Consider the following 1,487-nt stretch of genomic DNA (forward strand, 5'->3'; position numbering starts at 1 on the left):
ATATTCAATCCATAACCATTTTCAAAATCATTGGAGAAATATCATCTGACCCTGTGAGAATTATAAAGACAAAGGTAAAAAAGACAATGGAAAAAAAAATGGCATAGAAAATTACACAAACAGATAAAAAAAATGAAATATATATATATATATATATCAAGCAAACAAATTATAAGACAGCATAAACAGAACAGAAGGGTTTAATAACAAGTGTTGAACAATAATGGGAAGCCATTGATCAGAAAATGTTTTAATAACAGCTTAATTATTAAATCATTTAGTTTACACGGTGTAAATAATTGGCTTAGCTGTTAATGTTATTGCTACTGTTTTCTTTCTTTTTTTGTTTTTGCCTGTTTGTGTAATTTTCTTTGTCTCTTTTTTGTTGTATTTTTTACCTTTGTCTTTATTACCTATAACAGATTCCTTCTGACCCTGAAGCTTTTACAATTGTATATATATGTCATTTTCCTAATTTCACATTTTTTTTTCTCAGTAAGCTCAGAATTGACATTATCATCATTTTCGATCTCGTTCCCGGCTAGCAATTTTTCAATGTAAAAAATATTTTTTGGGTATGATTTTCTAAAGAGATTATGAATATGATGGCTTTTGTACAAATTAACCAAAAATGGGAAAATCACGACGTGGTGGATAGTAAAGAATGTTAGTCACACTTAAGCCTAATCTATAGAGGCGAGTAACCTAAATATAGGGATGTTAAGCCTAGGTTTACACAAAACGAGTCTCAACTAGTGATTACAGATTAATGTTTGACTAACATATATAAAAATGACATTCAAATCAAGTCATTGTCTTTTGCATAAAATGAAACTCTTTTGTTTTCAATAAAATTTTATTTCTCGGAAACAATCAGATAACTTATTTATATATGTATATATATATACATTACCAAAATATGGTCTTGAACTCCTTCCCATAGACATCTCAATTCTTTGTAGAACTAGAAGCTGTACTGAACTAACGTTAGTTCAATGTACATATGTATTCTAAACCTATTTTCAAAGTTTAATTATATAATTAGTTTTTAACTATACATTCTATAGTTTCTAACTATGTATTCAATAATTTATTAATCTGTGAGACAAGAGCTATACAGTCACTAACTAATAAGTAATATATCTACATAGTTTTTTTCATAAGGAATAATAATAATATTTTTTAGGCATTATCCAAAAAATATGAATTAAATAATATCCCTGATATTTTCATTATTTATTAATTTTTCGCCCAAGTCTACACTCAGGACTATCATGTCTAGTCATACGTAATTTTGAACTGAAAATCCAGAGAAAAATCATCTCCAGTTCTTGGGCTACTGTTGACTGGTCGAATGTTGGAATTTGACTTTCACTCTTATAGCAGGCCCAGCATGGCCAGGTGGTTAAGGCGCTCGACTCGCAATCTGTGGGTCGCGGGTTCGAATCCCCGTTACACCAAACATGCTCGCCCTTTCAGCCGTGGGG

The 1,487-nt window shown here is 30.2% G+C and overlaps 1 protein-coding gene across 1 annotated transcript in view; it reads right to left on the reverse strand.

Moving 5' to 3' along the window:
• The window catches only part of LOC106466474 (nuclear RNA export factor 1-like), a 51,317-nt gene extending 50,255 nt beyond the window's left edge, over positions 1 to 1,062 (reverse strand). Inside the window, exon 1 of the mRNA XM_013926767.2 lies at positions 914 to 1,062. Coding sequence (XP_013782221.1) covers positions 914 to 947 — 34 coding nt within the window. The 5' untranslated portion in view covers positions 948 to 1,062. The remainder of the gene's footprint in view (positions 1 to 913) is intronic.
• Between the last annotated feature and the right edge of the window lie 425 nt (positions 1,063 to 1,487).

The sequence above is a fragment of the Limulus polyphemus genome, unplaced genomic scaffold (genome assembly GCF_000517525.1).
Source record: "Limulus polyphemus unplaced genomic scaffold, Limulus_polyphemus-2.1.2 Scaffold2271, whole genome shotgun sequence".
Lineage (NCBI taxonomy): Eukaryota > Metazoa > Arthropoda > Merostomata > Xiphosura > Limulidae > Limulus > Limulus polyphemus.